General features: G+C 37.1%; 3 protein-coding genes across 4 annotated transcripts in view; 2 read left to right on the top strand and 1 right to left on the bottom strand.

Annotated features, from left to right (window-relative positions):
- Positions 1-2,361: 2,361 nt before the first annotated feature.
- Positions 2,362-5,431, top strand: grk1b (G protein-coupled receptor kinase 1 b). The gene is made up of 7 exons (XM_005735524.1): positions 2,362-3,060; positions 3,529-3,656; positions 3,829-3,986; positions 4,239-4,322; positions 4,623-4,747; positions 4,836-5,037; positions 5,148-5,431. The coding sequence occupies exons 1-7, from the start codon at positions 2,362-2,364 to the stop codon at positions 5,429-5,431; spliced, it is 1,680 nt and encodes a 559-aa protein (XP_005735581.1).
- A 4,807-nt stretch (positions 5,432-10,238) lies between these two features.
- Positions 10,239-14,319, top strand: LOC102203835 (claudin-15-like). Its single transcript, XM_005735642.1, has 5 exons — positions 10,239-10,704; positions 12,953-13,117; positions 13,824-13,905; positions 14,020-14,130; positions 14,226-14,319. The coding sequence occupies exons 1-5, from the start codon at positions 10,488-10,490 to the stop codon at positions 14,317-14,319; spliced, it is 669 nt and encodes a 222-aa protein (XP_005735699.1). The 5' UTR covers positions 10,239-10,487.
- Positions 14,320-15,693: 1,374 nt separating this feature from the next.
- LOC102197677 (diamine acetyltransferase 2-like) overlaps positions 15,694-16,221 on the bottom strand; it is an 11,976-nt gene continuing 11,448 nt past the window's right edge. Inside the window, exons 4-5 of one of the 2 annotated variants that reach the window (XM_005735523.1) lie at positions 16,126-16,194; positions 15,694-15,966 (exon numbers count right to left, since the gene is read on the bottom strand). In XM_005735523.1, the coding sequence (XP_005735580.1) occupies positions 15,786-15,966; positions 16,126-16,194 (250 nt within the window). In that variant the 3' untranslated portion in view covers positions 15,694-15,785. Of the gene's footprint in view, positions 15,967-16,125; positions 16,211-16,221 lie in introns of those variants that run through there. The other variant, XR_001290401.1, reaches the window with a different exon arrangement.

Raw genomic sequence — 16,221 nt, 5'->3', positions numbered from 1 at the left:
TCAGCCAGGCATCTAACTATGAAAAAATTACACCCCAAAAGACCCCGGGCTTCTGAAAAAACAACCCGGGCTTAAGCCCAGTAAGGCCCCCCCCCCTGCTCCGCCACTGCTGTAGAGTAAATACATCTAATGCATTTATTGCTCAATTTATTAACAAGCTGATATTACTGATTGATGTTAGTTATCTGCCGCCGATGTACTGTTATCAGCATTTATGATAGCCGTTAAATAAAAAATAATAAAGGAAGAAAGGCCCTGCGACAGACTGGCGACCTGTCCAGGGTGTACCCCGCCTCTCGCCCTATGACTGCTGGGATAGGCTCCAGCACCCCCCCGTGACCCTGGAAAGGATAGGCGAAAGCGAATGGATGGATGGATGAAAGGAAGAAAGGGAAGAAGAAACATGCTTCAACCGTGTTATGAGTGTTGATGTTTTATAGTTTGTCCACCAGAGGGCATAAATGTTTGCAACGCCACAAGCATAAGAATGAGTTAATCTGAGCAGCCAGTCAGAGCATAAATGAGTAAATAAATAAGAACCCATACCAAATGTTAGCAAAATCTGTTTTTGCTTCATGTGTGTGAAAGAAAACCGGTGTAGAAAATTGGATTTTTAAATCACCAAATATCTGTGTCGTTCTCAAAACTCTTATTTCGGTTGGGCATAGATTTATTCATTGATAGAGTAAAAAAGCTATTGAATGTTTGGAATAATAATGTCATACTTTTAATATGACATTTTAATATCTGCATCCATAAAGCATATTTTGCAGTTCATGTTACCCCTAACATAAATCTACACCATCTACATCACTCTATAATGAATAGAGATTTATGTCTATATAAAATGCAGGTCCCCGAAATCCTTTGCCTGTGTGACTGTATCGTCATGCAGCTGTAGCGCCCCAAGTTTAGCACTGTCAGAAGTCCTCATCATTCACTTTTGTCATTTAAACAGCAAGGAGCAGCATATAACAGCATTTTAATATTTTCACCATCAATGATTCTTACCTACATACAACATACCTAAATTGATATAGAAACAGATAATACATTTTTAGGATCATTGTTTAGCGTTTACTTAAATTTAAGATGGCACACAGCTACTCCGACACTACCCCGGCAGCTTACAAAGGAATAAGATAACTTATTCTGATTCACTTCAACCTTATCGTGATGAGTTAGGACGAGAACAACAAAATGCTGAAGCATTAAGTGGTAGTAAAAAGAAACAGCTGACTAAACACTGAGAAACTAATTAGGTTAACTGGCAACAGGTCAGTAACTTGATTGGATATAAAAAGTACATCTTAGGCAGAGTTTTTCAGAAGTAAATGTGGGCATAGGTTCCAAGATTTGCAAGAGACTACAGATTGTGTATCAATTTCAGAATAATGTTCCTCAATGAAAAATTGTGAAGATTCAAAATCTAGAGATATGTCTGTATGCCAGGAACACGGCCAAAAACAAATATTGGATTACTGTGATCTGCAGGCCCATAGCAGCATTGCATTAAAAAAAGGCATTACCACTGACTGGGTTCAGAAACACTTTCAGAAATCACTGTCTGTGAACACACTTCAAGTTAAAGCTCCATCACTCAAAAAAGAAGCCATTTGTGAACATGATCCAGAAAAGTAACCTTCTTCTCTGAGCCAATGCTCATTTAAAATGGACCAAGGAAAATGCAAAACTGTTCTGTGGTCAGAGAAATTGAAATTTGAAATGATCTTTTGGAAAACATGGATGTCACATTCTCTGGAGTGAACAGGGGAGGCACCATCCAGCTTGTATTCAGCTCTCAGTTTAAAGGCGAGCACTTCTGATGGTCTGGGGTGCATTAGTGCTTATGGAATTAACAGCTTGAAAATCTGGAAAGGCACCACAAATGCTTCCATCCAAACGGTGTCCTTTCAGGGGAAGGTCTTGCATATTTCAGTAGGACCGTCCTAAACTGCATACTGCATCTATTACAGCGTTACAATAGAGGTGTGCCATCAAATCTATATCTGCCTCAGTTTTTTTTTTCTTAAACTGTACATTTTCTCAGTTTAAACATTTGATGTTTTATTTGGTCTATTGTGAATGCATATTGGTTTATGAATGTATGAAAATCATTGCATTGTTTTATTTGTATTTTAAACATTGTTGCAACTTGCAATATGGGTTCTATTTTTTGTTAGAATATTTATTTAAAATTGTGCAGAATTGTAATATAGTCTAGTGAATGATATGAGAGTTTTCAAGACAGTGTTACAAAAGAGACTGATCTTCATTAGCTACCCCTTTAATGTAGTAAAATCTTATTATCAGCACTTTTAATGACATTTTTGGTTTCATTTGCCAGACAAAGGTGTAGCCATGGACATCGGTGGCTTGGAGACTGTAGTGGCAAACTCTGCCTATGTGTCAGCCCGTGGCAGCACGGATGGAGCTTCAGCAGCTGCGCTGCGTGACAAAAAGATGCGTGCCAGACTGAAACTCCCACATATCAGCAATTGTGAACACATGAAAGCAACACTAGACACCACCTTTGACAGCATGTGTGTCAAGCAACCCATCGGCAAGCGTCTCTTCCAGCAATATCTGGAGAGTGATGCAACCCATAAAAATGCTGGAGAGCTGTGGAAAGACATTGAAGAATATGTCGTGTGCCAAGAGAAGGACAGACTGCAGAAGGCTCAATTGATAGTCAATAAATACTATCAATCAGCTTCAAAGAATTTTTGCACTTTCCTAGAGGAAAAGGCCATCATTCGAGTTAAAGAAGACCTCAAGAATGTCCGTGGTGACTTATTTAAGGAGAGTGAACAACAGCTGCTCAAGCACTTGGAAAAAGCGGCCGTGGATGGCTTTAAGAACAGCATGTACTTCCTGCGTTTTGCTCAATTAAAATGGATGGAGAGCCAGCCGTTTGATGAAGAGTGGTTCATGGACTTCCGGGTACTGGGTAAAGGAGGTTTTGGCGAAGTGTTTGCTTGTCAGGCAAAGGCAACAGGCAAAATGTATGCGAACAAGAAGCTAGACAAAAAGAGGCTGAAGAAACGCAAAGGCTATGAGGTAAAATGCTAAGACTTCACAAAGCGGCTCATTATGTCAAGAAAGCATTCAGAGTTGTAATGAACATATACAGCTAAACAGTTGTTTTCAGCAATGGTTGATTTGCTCTCAGCACAGGCTGCACATGCACATAGCTTTATGTACTTTACCTGCAATGTGTCAAGAAATCAGAATCCGAAAGTTAACCTTCAAAGCATCCTTTGAAGTGTACAAAAGCCATTATGAATAGTATTTGTTGCTTCTCAGGTTTCCTGCAGTAGTAAGACAGAATGTCATATACGGAGAAAAAAGGGCAATGAAGCTCTCTGGCTTACATGGACCTGTGTATAACAACCTATTATTAATTTATAGAAGTAAAATAATACAAATTATCTGTTTGGCTTGACATTAGATGTAGGGCCTCCTGACATTGCACATTCTTGGTTTTGTTGCGTTAATCATGTTTGCTAATGTTTAATTTCTCTTTAGGGAGCAATTGTGGAGAAGCGCATCCTTGCAAAAGTTCACAGTCGGTTCATTGTGACGCTGGCTTATGCCTTCCAGACCAAGACAGACCTTTGCCTGGTTATGACCATCATGAATGGTGGTGATTTAAGGTGCTAGATCAAAATCAGTTACAGCAAAAATATGCACACATCAATCTAAACACTATGACTTGCTAGACTACGTGCTGGTTTCTGTAGTTAACATGGGTGAAGGATCCACTCCCCTCATCTCGACAAATAAGTTTGTACAAAAAAAAAGTCAATATTATTTCCTTTCTTGCAGGTTTCACATGTACAACGTCGATGAAAAAAATCCTGGTTTTGATGAGAAGAGAGCATGTTTCTATACAGCTCAGATCATCTGTGGGCTGGAACACCTTCATCAGCACAGAATCGTATACAGAGATCTGAAGCCAGAAAATGTACTTCTTGATGATGCAGGTAAGGAATTAAGTCTGCAACACTTAATCTGTTTTCCATTTGTCTGTTTATATTGTCAGTTCACTGCCAAAATCTTTTAGTCTCTGTCCAAACCTGTCCTGAGATTAAAAAACAAAACAACAAAAAAAACAACCCTAAAGAGAAATCACATGCAGGTAGCGCCCAATCACAAAGCCCTAAATGACCAGGAGGTAAATGATGTCCAAACTCGTGTCCATATGCTACTGCTGTAATCAAAGCCTTTTTACTTAGGACATGTCCGCCTGTCAGATTTGGGTCTGGCTGTTGAACTTCCACCAGGAAAAGATACAACTTCTGGATATGCTGGGACTCCAGGTAAGTCATTTAACTCCTGTTATACCTGAAGATAAAGTTGCACTTATCAGCCTCCTTAGATACACCTTTGATATCAATTTTAAAATCTTATGTTCCCTTGTTCTCGGGTTTGTGCATTCACAAACTTGGGTGAATGCCCATCTGCCCACATAAGCCTTTCAGGGCTGAGGGGTAAAAACTATCATATTGGAGAAAAAAGTGTAGCCTTCAGGTTAATGCTGCCAGCTCAAACCTCTTTACCAACACGTAGATTGCATTTCTGGACTATTGTGTGTGAAACTGTGTTACATGTTAATACAGGTTTCATGGCACCAGAGCTGCTTCAGAAGAAGCAGTATGATTACTCTGTGGACTACTTTACTCTGGGAGTCACGGTGTATGAGATGATTGCTGCCAAAGGACCTTTTAGAGTACGAGGAGAAAAGGTGCTTTACATACATCCTCTCTTCTCCTGCTTGTCCTTCTTGACGGTTCTCTGTGCCTAATAAAATGTATATAATGTTGTTTCTTCAGGTCGAGAATGAAGAGGTAGCTCGCAGAATCCTAAATGATCCAGTTTCTTACACACCAAAATTCAGCAAAGAATGCAAGGACATCTGCGAGGGCCTGATGGAGAAGGACCCGACTAAACGACTGGGCTTCAAAAATAACGAGTGCGCAGAGCTCAAGAATCAACCATTTTTCAAAGACATTAACTGGGGACGTCTAGAAGCAGGTGATGAAAAAATATCATCGACAAGCGCACGTATTTCCTAATTACATGTCTATTGAAAACGATGCAACAAAAAGATGCTCATTTGTTTATCTCTTGTGTTTCATCTAAAGGAATGCTACCTCCACCATTTGTCCCCGATCCTAAAATGGTCTATGCCAAAGATATTGATGATGTGGGTGCCTTCAGCACAATCAAAGGTGTGGTCCTGGATGACAAGGACGCTGAGTTCTACAATGACTTTGCGTCCGGCAACGTCCCAATACCCTGGCAGGAGGAAATGATTGAGACTGGTGTGTTTGGAGAGCTGAATATCTGGGGAGAGAAGGGGAAGTTGCCCAATGACCTTGACCCTAATTATGTGGAAGCCAAAGGGGGGGGATGTGTACTGCTTTGAATTTAGATGGATGCAAAACAGATATACTTCTAATTTTTAAGATCAGTCATTTGTACAACAATCTGTTGTTGATGTATTTAATTTATATTATATTGTTATTATTTATGTAGAATTTGCATGCAAATATTTTATCTACTTATGATGTAATATCTATAGTATTTATAGAATATATAGAAAAGTACAGCATGGTGAAATAACACATAGCTGAAATATAAAGTTGTCAAAACATATGTTGCACTAATTGCATTGGTAAGATTTTTATTCAGTAATTATAGAAAAGCTAACTGTATAGAAATCACATGCAATGTAATCTGTATTGACACTGTAGTAATATGTTTTTATTCTTTATGTATTTATTATTAAGAAACAAGATTTAAGTATCAAGTATCTCGGGGTCTTGTTCGCGAGTGATGGGAGAAGGGAGCCGGAGATCGACAGACGGATTGGGGCTGCAGCTGCAGTAATGCGGACGCTGCACCGGTCCGTCGTGGTGAAGAGGGAGCTGAGTGTAAAAGCGAAGCTCTCAATTTACCGGTCGATCTACGTCCCTACCCTCACCTATGGCCACGAGCTGTGGGTACTGACCGAAAGAACGAGATCGCGGATACAAGCGGCAGAAATGAGCTTCCTCCGAAGGGTGGCTGGCCTCTCCCTTAGAGATAGGGTGAGAAGTTCGGCCATCCGGGAGGGGCTCAGAGCAGAGCAGCTGCTGCTCCACATCGAAAGGAGCCAGCTGAGGTGGTTCGGGCATCTGACAAGGATGCCCCCTGGGCGCCTCCTGGGTGAGGTGTTCCAGGCATGTCCCACCGGGAGGAGGCCCCGGGGCAGACCCAGGACACGCTGGAGAGATTATATCTCTCGGCTGGCCTGGGAACGCCTTGGTATTCCCCCGGATAAGCTGGAGGAGGTGGCTGGGGAGAGGGAGGTCTGGGCCTCTTTGCTTAGGCTGCTGCCCCCGCGACCCGGCCCCGGATAAAGCGGATGAAGATGGATGGATGGATGGATTTAAGTAATTATTACAGGAAACATTTTAGATAGAAGAGTTAAAAGCAATCAATAAAACCTTCGGAAGGGCAAGAGTTGGTTCTTTTCATTTGTAACTTTCTGGCCTGCATTTGAATTTATATGAATATACATGGTGATAAAATATATAGCAAATGTCCAGCTTGTGCTTATGACAAAATGTGGAAGAGCCAAAAAAATTACTTTGTTTGCCAATGTGAATGCAACACCAAATCTATCCATCAGTGTGTCTTTGGACTGTGGGAGGGAAGCCAGAGCATCCAGAGTGAACCCATCTAGTCAGAGGTAGAAGGTGCAAACTCCACATAGAAAGGCCCCAGCCTGCAATCAAACCCAGGACCTTCCTCCTCTAAGGTTACATTGTTAACCAACACAACAGTACTGCCCGAGACCAAATCAGCAGATTAAATTTCATTGCACGTTTACCAGCTGCAGCAAAACTGTGTTGACATTTCACTGATTATTTACTCACTTCTACAAAGAGGCGGCTTGTTCTTACTGAGAAAAGAAAGACAAGGATTTTCTAGAATAGTTGAAAAAAATGAATGACTCACTGTCGGTCAGAACAGTATGTTATTGAAGGACATTTGTCTTGTTTGTCTCGAGTGGAACACGTTTCTTACTGATACTGACCTTAATTACACCATTCTGCGTAATTATTGAAATAAATTATTAACCATCTGATAATGATGAAAATCATGATACAAATTTGATGACGTGTTCCCCGAACAAACCTGCAATAAATCTGTTTTCTTTTTGATGTTTTAATCAAACCCTACAGCAACAGATTATCAATTATTTTATCTACATTTCTGAAACTCAAATGATTTTTTCCTGTTGCATTTACCTTGATTAACGCAGGATACGAATAATTGATTTTCCTTCTAATGAAAATCCATGCTAATCCATCCAATTAACCAAACTTGCATGTTTTCGGTCAAGAGGACACCGATGAAGATGAAGAAGAAAAAAACACAAAACCCAGAGAGAACATGCAAACGCTAACAGTTAATGCAGCTTACCATTTATTGAGGACAAGTAACTATCAAAAATGTAAAAACAAAACAAAAAACAATTGTTTGTGAACAATTCAATATAAAAGAGAAAGACCAGAAGTACTCAGAGAGTGCAGATCTCCACTAGAGCCGCTCATTGTCTGGGCAGTACTTTTAAGGCAATAGTACTGTATTTGTATCTCAGTTTTTCTTTGTTCTTTATAAACTATTTAACTATGTTACTTTAAAATTTCACAACTGGTACATTCTATTCTTTTGTACAAAATTAAAAACTATGGTATTGAGAAGGTATATTTTAAAAACCGCTGCCATAACTTTCCTTTCTAATTAAGCCTCGTGAAAAGTTCTTGTTTCATTAAAAAACAAAAACAAACAAACAAACAAACAAACAGGTATGTTCTGCTTTTGATTACTTCAACTATGTGATATTTTACAAGATAATTGGAAATTCATGTATTATTAATTGTTGTTCTATCTTGCAATGTAATGCTCCTGAAATGGATTGCGTGTTACCTTAACATGCAAATTTTCCACAATTTTTGCTATAAGTTTTGGAATATACGTATTTCAGAGGCAATTTAACCTTGTACAGAGAAAGAAATTTAAAATCAATCACCCTGTAACTTTAATTTTACATAGCAAATGTTGCTTGACAGGACGATGAACCTACCACTATGTTGGAAGTTTTGTGCTATCATAAGTTTAGCAATTAATCAACAAACAAGTGCACCCACACGCAGACACACATGCTGTCTGGTTATGGTGATTGCCTGTGGAAAAAAATAATAATGTGCGAGAGAGAAAGAGAAAGAGAGGGATGGGGAAATGTCGAGTACCGTACTAGTAAAACCAGTACTGACGCAGTTACTTCGTCAAATTTCTGCTACCTTCAGCACACAAAACCGGACCGAGGTTTAAATATGCTGCATTGTTAAATGGCTTTTGCTGAATTTACTACATTACCAAACCACATATGAATCATCCTCTAAAATTGAAACAGGGGATATTTTCAAAAGTTTTGTTCAGTTAAGTAATATTTTCAATTATGAAAATAATTTAAATAGAAAATGAAAGAAAATCAGATAGTCTCAAGCTACACATGCAAATTTTGTGCAGAAGCTACTGTTACAGTCACATCTTCTATGCAAAATTTCTTTATAAATGAATTTACTTCCTTACCTACTAGTTTATTTGAAGCAAAGCAAACCGTTTCAGAGCAGATTCATCCATAAGTCAGTATATTACTAATAGTAGATGGTGGCTGGCACGGCTAGCTATGGAGAAGCATGGAACAATCTGTGCAATGCAGCTTATTAATTACAGGTCAATTAATCATTATATAACCACAATGTACCAGATATAAATCACCACACACCCATACACAAGTCAGAAACAATGACTATGCTTTGATTTTGGCTATATTTAGATGTAAAATAATCATCCAGAAATAAAGTTAAGGAATGTCTCGTTTACACCTTATCAGCAGTTTTGTCATTAACTGAATGGTTGTGCTGCTCCTCATTGACTACTTCTTTATGACATTTATAGATCTCTTCTAGGAACGGTGTGGAATAGGAACCCTGCCTAGAAGCTAACTTGGATTTAAAAACATTGACAGTGAAACAACATTTGGAGCAGAGTTGAAAGCCAGGGGTACAAAAGCGTGGCACATATCCAGTAATTACAGCTGAAACGTGAAAGGGATATGCAACGCTTGCAGTAAATTAACTTGCTATAACTAGGTGAAATTTAACACCTTCACTTAAAATCGTTGAAATAATAAAAATAAAATTGTATCTTGAATTATTTTGTCTTGAATAAGAAAATGAAGGGATTAGAGTTAGGGTTGATTTTAAACATCAAGTCCGGCTACTTGTCTAATTCAGTTCAATTTTCCCTTTAAGCAAAGAGGTCAGTGCGGACACAAGTAAATCAGTATTTAAATTTATAGAGAGGAGGGCAGGGAGATAAAAGATTAACAAAACATTAAAAGTGTAATTCCTCTTCAGTACTGTAAGTATATGACAGTACTTTGAACTATGCTTTTGATTGCTGGCAGCAAAAGAGAATTCTCATTTGATAAGATACAGACTTTAAGGGGTGATTTGAAGTTTCTTAGAAACTAAGAATTGCTTGAGTCAAAGATGGTAAACACATCACCATTCATTCTGAGGGACAGTCGGGGAGATTTGCACGTGCAAAAAATTTATTTAAAACAAACATACATTTCATATATATTGTACAGTATAGATAAATTCTGGACTTTTTTACATTTCCATACATTTTTTCTCATGTGTAGACACTAATGAATTACAAGGTTGAGTTGTAGCAGCCAGGCCTTTGTGCAGATTCTTTTAGGTGACAGCTCTGCACTTTTTCAAGCTAATCTTTCAACAGAACAGACATTGTTGGATCGATATGCTGTATCACTTAAAAAAAGTATTTACAAATGTTAGGAATTTAAACAGGTCTTTTTTCCTGCTGCAAAATTGCTAATGTTTAACTAGTGCCGCAAAAAGATACTTTTCTGTCCTTTATAAATCACCTAAGCAGCTTCAAGTGTTTGCTTTACTGTTAATTCAGCATTTCCCCCCTAAGTATTTGCCCATGGAACTTGAAATAGCCTCATTACAATTAAAAGTTACCAACTCCTCAGAAACAGGACACAGACAGAAAGACAAGATTCAGAGATTAACAAAAAACTGGAACTGCTGCAAAACATTCTTAATAATACAAACAGTTAATGTTTTATGAACATGCTCCTTGTTTACTTACATTTCTATGGCAACTTGCCTACCATGTGTAATGTCATGTATTTTGGGCGGGATTAGCACACGTATATTGTAGCTACAGGCTATAAAGCAATGCGGATATTAGTCCAGGTACCAGTGCATGAGGAAAAAAAATCCTGAGTCAGTTCTCACATTCCCAAAATGTGTATCAGATACTGAAGTCGCAACTAGAGCTCCTCCAATTATTATTACTTCTACTAATTATTAATAAAAATTACTGCCAAGATGAACACGCTCATTGAAGTCGTAGCACTTTTTCTAGGTTTTGTTAGTTGGATATTGACTCTTATAACACTAGAAGATCAGCACTGGAGGGAATCCAGTCAAGACGGCAGTGTTATATTAACTTCTAATCTCTATGAGAACCTATGGATGTCTTGTGCAAGTGATTCAACGGGGAACTATAACTGTCGTGACTTTCCATCCCTTTTTGCTCTTCCAGGTAAGTAAAGTTTTAATTTTTTACATAATATTTTTTTCATCTTCCAAAATACGCCGTTTACAATTATTTAATTAGGTAACTAATATAAAAGTACTTGGGATTATATGCATAGCTTGCATATTCTCATATATGTATTTTTATTCTCTTGATGATTTAGCAAATTTTACAATCATACTGAAAGAAATGCTTTAAACTTAATATGAAATAATAATCAAATAATCTTCATAAAAGCCAAAAAAAAAAAAAAATACAATATCTGCCACAGGCTGTAATCTGAAGGGGTGACAGAAAAAATAAACAGCATCTGTCCAATCTAAACAATCCTTTTGCCAAATTTCTCATGTAAGTTTATTTTTGTCATGCGTGTAAACGCAATGTTCAAAACCATTTTAGGGTTGGTGGTACTTCACTCCATTACAGAACGAGTAAAACTTTTTTTTAGCAATGCTCAGAGATAACATGTTCATTTTAGGCAATTTAGTTTAAAACTGTTTGGAAGAGAGTACATTTTGAAGTTAAATGCTGGGATCCTAAAAGACTAATAATGAATCTGTCTGATTTGCAGACAGGCAAGCAGACTCGACTTAGGGTCATAATGCAACTATGCATCCTCATCACCTATTACCACAGCTGTTACCATCATCCCTTGTAGAGAGAGTGAAATGAGGAGCCAAAGCATGGCTTGAATCCCATCAATAAATAGTTAATAACATTGGCACAGGACTTAAAGCAAATGGCGAAAGGTGACATGTAGCTTTAAATCTATAGACATTGGTAAGCACCTCTCTGTGGCCCCATAAGTTGGGTAACATTTTGAGTCTTTGAAAAGTTTGAATAGAACTCAGAATAAAGGGAATGTTGAGTGGGTGAGCTGGAATTAATTATTAATTTGTACTTTTTGTAGTATCTTAGCAGGAAATTTTTCTGACACATTGAGGCTCAGTGGCTAACAACTTCAAGATTGTGTGGGAACATAGTTTGGAGATGAACGTTTACGTCTATTTTTCGTTATAAACCCAATAGTGGAAGCTTTTGCTTCATTTCTGGGCTTTCACGGTTGGATAATGATCAGGGTCGCCCTTCCAAATCGATACTGGAAGGAATTTACAGTTGATGGTAATGTTATCTCACCCCATCAACAATGAAAACCTCTGGATGTCCTGCGCAACTGACTCTACAGGCGTTAATTATTGCCGTGATTTCCCATCTTTGCTTGGTATGTGGTCAACACATAAATGTTCTTGTTTTGTTTTTTAGTTTTATTAAGTTAAGTACTTATTAATTAATCAATTAAGGATTCAGCTGGCTTAGCTACTCAAGCCCAAGACTTTCCAAGTAAGATTTTATCTGAAACCATCTTAAACTATGTTGTAAAAATCAGCTCTTATAACAGAGGACTTTAAAAAAATCCTTAATAACAAATTAATTAAACAGTCTTTACAACGGTAAAAAAGGTTGATCCTTTTTATGAATGTTTTCATCAACATTTTACTTGTTCAGGGTGTGTCGGTTGTTTACTTGTCTGGAAATTTCTACTGTACTAAGTACTGGTGAACAGAGTAACTGCAATAGAAAATCCAGAAAAAAACAAATGCAATAAAAACTTTGACTGAATTATAATTAATCAATGCCCATTTAGCAATTAGCATCTACTTTGGTTTGTATTTCTTAAGTTACTGTTTAAGAATCAAGTTATGCGAAGTGACATATAAATATTCACCATATCAAAGTGATCCAAAGAGAAAGAGTTTTGTAGTACTCAAACAGTTATCAGTCTTGCCTACAATCCTGAGGCACACATTTCTATACTATGTATTCTGGTTGATTGGTACTAAAAAAAGACCCAAGATGGGCTGTACAGCCCGGTCACAAGATCTGCCCAGACCTGAAAGGATAAACATTTCCTGTTCTCTGAAACAACAGATACTTTTACAATTTGCTGACTATTTTATCAGTTGTGAAATGTGGAATAATTTGAAAATATTTGTGGTCTGCCTGAACTTAATCAACTCATATCATTGTGTCTGTCCTGTGAGATTCAAGGTGGAGCCTCTCACTGAAATGTGAAACAAATGAAAATCTGAGGGCAAGAATTTTTTATATGAAGCTTAATAGAAACAAACAAAAAAAGCTTTTTCTAAAGTTCTTACCAACTTACTGCTTAAATCTTTGTTACTTATTTAGATATAACCATACGGTACACAAACGTATAAATCAATATGTTATTCTGTCTTTTATTTGCACACAGGCTACATTCAGGCCTCTCGAGCACTGATGATTGCTTCAATTGTGTTTGGGTCGTTTGGCCTGGTGGCTACGCTTGTAGGAATGAAGTGCTCGAAAATAGGTGGAGAAAACTATGTTCTAAAGGGGAAGATTGCTGCAGTTGGAGGAGTGTTTTTTTTACTGCAAGGTAAAGACTTGGGGGTGGATGAAAGATCTATGAAAAAAAGGAATGAAAAAAAAACTTTCATTTAAAACAAGCATTTTAGTGTTTGCATGTGAAATTTTTGCCTGATTATTTGAACCAGACTTACAACTTGAGAAATGCAACCTAGCCTCCATAAAGTCATGTGACAGATTTAAGACAGTTCACACTCCTGAATGTTTGCACAGAACACGTGGTTAAATATAAGCATGCCTGGTTCTTCGATTTCTACTTTTCACAAGACAAGCTATCATATCACCATTATATAATGGTTTACTAGTTCAAAAGGTTATCCTTACGCTAACAAACCTGCTGATATAGGACCGTCATTAATAAGAGTTTATGCATTTCAACAGCACTATTGGTTACCCCATTTAAAAAAAAAAACAGTGTGTGAACCCAGTTATAGGATAATCTCATTGACCAAAAAGTATTTTCCCCTGTATTTGAAAAAGCTATATTTCATATATACATTTTTCATTTAACAACATATTTTTAATTTACATAATTAATATAATTTACTGAACTACAACTTGTAAAGTTTTTAAAAAGGAATATAAAAAAATCTTATGCAACATTTAGATAGCATTTTTGTTGCACAACTGGCCTAATGTTTTTAAACTTGACTTCTTTTTTTTTATAAAGATATGTGCACTACTCTGTGAATTTAACTTGTTTTTGCATTTTGTAGGGCTTTGCACCATGATTGCCGTGTCTTGGTACGCAGCAAACATCACCCAGCAGTTCTTTGACATTCTTTACCAAGGGACAAAGTAAGTCAATATAATCTGCATCAGCTGAAAGCACATAACATAGATTAAAAATTGTTAATATTAAATAAATATTACAATCAAAATGTCATATAAATAAATCTTATTGTCTTGCAGGTATGAGCTTGGAGAGGCGCTTTATATTGGCTGGGCTTCAGCCACGCTTGCCATTTGTGGAGGCTCGTGCCTGCTGTGTTCCTGCAGAATTATGACTGACAGTGAAAAAATGTAACTGTTGCTGAAAAGTTTAATTCGCCAGATATTATACATATAACAGGTGTATAATTAATATAATAAAATTAAACGTGCCTTTTGTATTTTAGACCGTATCCACTCCAACCATCCTCCAGAGGACACGTGCGATCAACTGTGGCACCCTCTCAGTCTGTCAACTATGACAGAAACGCATATGTCTAAGAAGTTAATGTGTAGACGGAAAAGTAAGAATCTTTTCAGAATCTTTCTGAAAGAGACAATGAGTAAAAAAAATAAATCTGGTATCATTTATAGGGGACATAATGAAAACTGTGACAGTATAATATCAATTACGGTCATAGGTTCCAGGACAAAATCTGTTACAGTAAGTAAATTTTGATGCAAAAGTCACACTTCCACCTAAGCACACAGTTGGTATATTTTGTTTTCTAATGGTCCCATACATAATTTATCACAATAACAGGACACGTGTGGTTTCAGCCAGTGCGGTTTTTGTTTGTTTTGGGTTTTTTATTTTTTCTGCAGGAGCCACTTGAGTAAAAAGAATGAAACAATCATAAGCACAGAGTATATTTACATGTCACTTTGTTGATTTTATACATTTCTCAAGATTTTTGCATGGTTTTTTACTATATATTTACCAGTTATTTACCATTTCACAGTAATCGAATGCCCTAAATTATGAGAATGTTAACACGTTTATGATTTCTGCTAGTGATGCTCAGCGGTGTTTAGCACAGGTGACATTGTTGTTGTCATTATTAACTACTTTGCACAGTCAAATAAAAAAGGACATTCACAGAACTTGCTTGCACAGCAGTTTTTCATTTGAATGTTTAAATCAACAACAACAACAACAAAAAAAAGCTCAGAGCTCAAATCTTGTCATATAACCCACTTAACAACAGTACTTTCTCAGGGCCCACTTTATTCTTTAATGCCCATTTTAGTTTGGTGACACATTGTGTTTTACATTCTCACATAATACAGATTCAACACTTTAAAAATGCCATCTTCCAGGAACAAAAAAATCACCTTTGGAGTATCTCACAGTTGCAACCTGCTGGAAAGCTGTGATGTCACATCTGGGATTTGGTTTACCCAATGAGAGTCAAGAAACATTTTGCTGATTGGTGATAAATAATTTAAATGTAAGGAAGAGTTTAAAATATAACATTTAAAGCATAAAGTCATGTACAGCACTTTAAAAATTCGCATTCTTAACATTCTTAAAAGCCTCATTCTTAACAGGTTGTTTTAATATCTCTTCCTTTTCATTACTTAATTGGTCACAGTAGCTGCATCACTGTAAGAGTGAAAGTAATACACTGGGTTTTCAGTTCCTCAGAAACGTACATGAAAACATAAAAATGTACCGAACCACTGATTTATGCTACTCAGTGTTTTATTTAGTAGGGGTCTGTGTTTATGGGACTTTGAGCGATACTATTTCAAGTCTATAAAAGAAGAAATCAAAAGGGATAGCTGTATCACATCAAAAATACTAAATTCATATGTATTTCACATCCTTCGCCCCCTGTAAATTAATTTGTTAAATCAAGGACACACACAAGATATAATTAAGGCTGTTTTATGGAGAAAAATACCAAAAACGTTTTAAAACAAGCACCATTTTGCACAGAAGGGTAAAGAGCATAGTTTTCTTGTCAATCTTTAGGTGCTTCATTTGCTAAATTGTCCAGGTTCTGTCCATCAAAGCGGATAGCGTGCCAGCCTTCAGTGACAGTGAGGTCCTGAGCTCCTTTAGCAGCATAAAAGTCTCGAGAGGGAGTGTTCCAATTTAGCACAGACAACTGCAGCCGCACACACTGCTTCTTTTTCCCCAATCTGAACAAATAAAAAAATTGTCCTGCTCTTAATCATGCACTATTACCACGCTATAACACAAAACAGCTGATATTAACCAAAACAGAAGAAAAAAATCAAAAGCGTCCAAATGCAACAAATCAAATTAAAAAAATAGGTTTTCCATACAACAACAAAAACAGTCTTACCTCTGCAACTTTGCTCAATAAGGCTGTACCAATGCCATTTCCTACAGGGGAAACCATTATAAACATGATAAAGTAACAAATACATCTA

Source organism: Pundamilia nyererei, unplaced genomic scaffold (assembly GCF_000239375.1).
Source record: "Pundamilia nyererei isolate P.nyererei 1_Seehausen unplaced genomic scaffold, PunNye1.0 scaffold00064, whole genome shotgun sequence".
NCBI lineage: Eukaryota > Metazoa > Chordata > Actinopteri > Cichliformes > Cichlidae > Pundamilia > Pundamilia nyererei.
The sequence above is the reverse complement of the archived record's forward strand: the minus strand, read 5'-3'. Positions and strand labels throughout refer to the sequence as shown.